General features: G+C 40.2%; 1 protein-coding gene across 1 annotated transcript in view; it reads left to right on the forward strand.

Annotated features, from left to right (window-relative positions):
* LOC119592950 (muscle calcium channel subunit alpha-1-like) overlaps positions 1-378 on the forward strand; it is a gene marked incomplete at its 5' end in the record, with an annotated part of 130,968 nt that overhangs the window by 49,362 nt on the left and 81,228 nt on the right. Inside the window, 1 exon segment of the mRNA XM_037941842.1 lies at positions 102-201. Coding sequence (XP_037797770.1) covers positions 102-201 — 100 coding nt within the window.

Here is a 378-nt window from a genome sequence, read left to right on the forward strand (position 1 = left end):
AGTAGAGTTAGTTGCTATACTAAAGATTTTTTACTATTTTTTTGGTTTTCCCGATAATAAAAAGTATTTTTAGGTTTTAGTGATTCTCCCCCTTATTTAAGCCCCAAACAGAAAGCCTGTGTGCCCCTTTAAAAGTTATATGCTTGAAGCTCTGGCAGCCATAAACTGCAAGGCACAACCCACCAGTGATGTGTTGCACTAGTTAGCTATTTGTGTACACTTTTTCCTGCTTCATGTGGCTACTATGACTTGTCTCCTCTCCAGCTTTGTCAAGTACCTGGTTGCTCTAAAATGTAACCATGTCAATGAAAAATGGCAACCCGCGGACGTAATATCCTTTTTCCCCCCTAAAGGTCCCCTTGTTTTTTGCGGTGTTCT

Source organism: Penaeus monodon, chromosome 31 (genome assembly GCF_015228065.2).
Source record: "Penaeus monodon isolate SGIC_2016 chromosome 31, NSTDA_Pmon_1, whole genome shotgun sequence".
NCBI classification, from domain to species: domain Eukaryota; kingdom Metazoa; phylum Arthropoda; class Malacostraca; order Decapoda; family Penaeidae; genus Penaeus; species Penaeus monodon.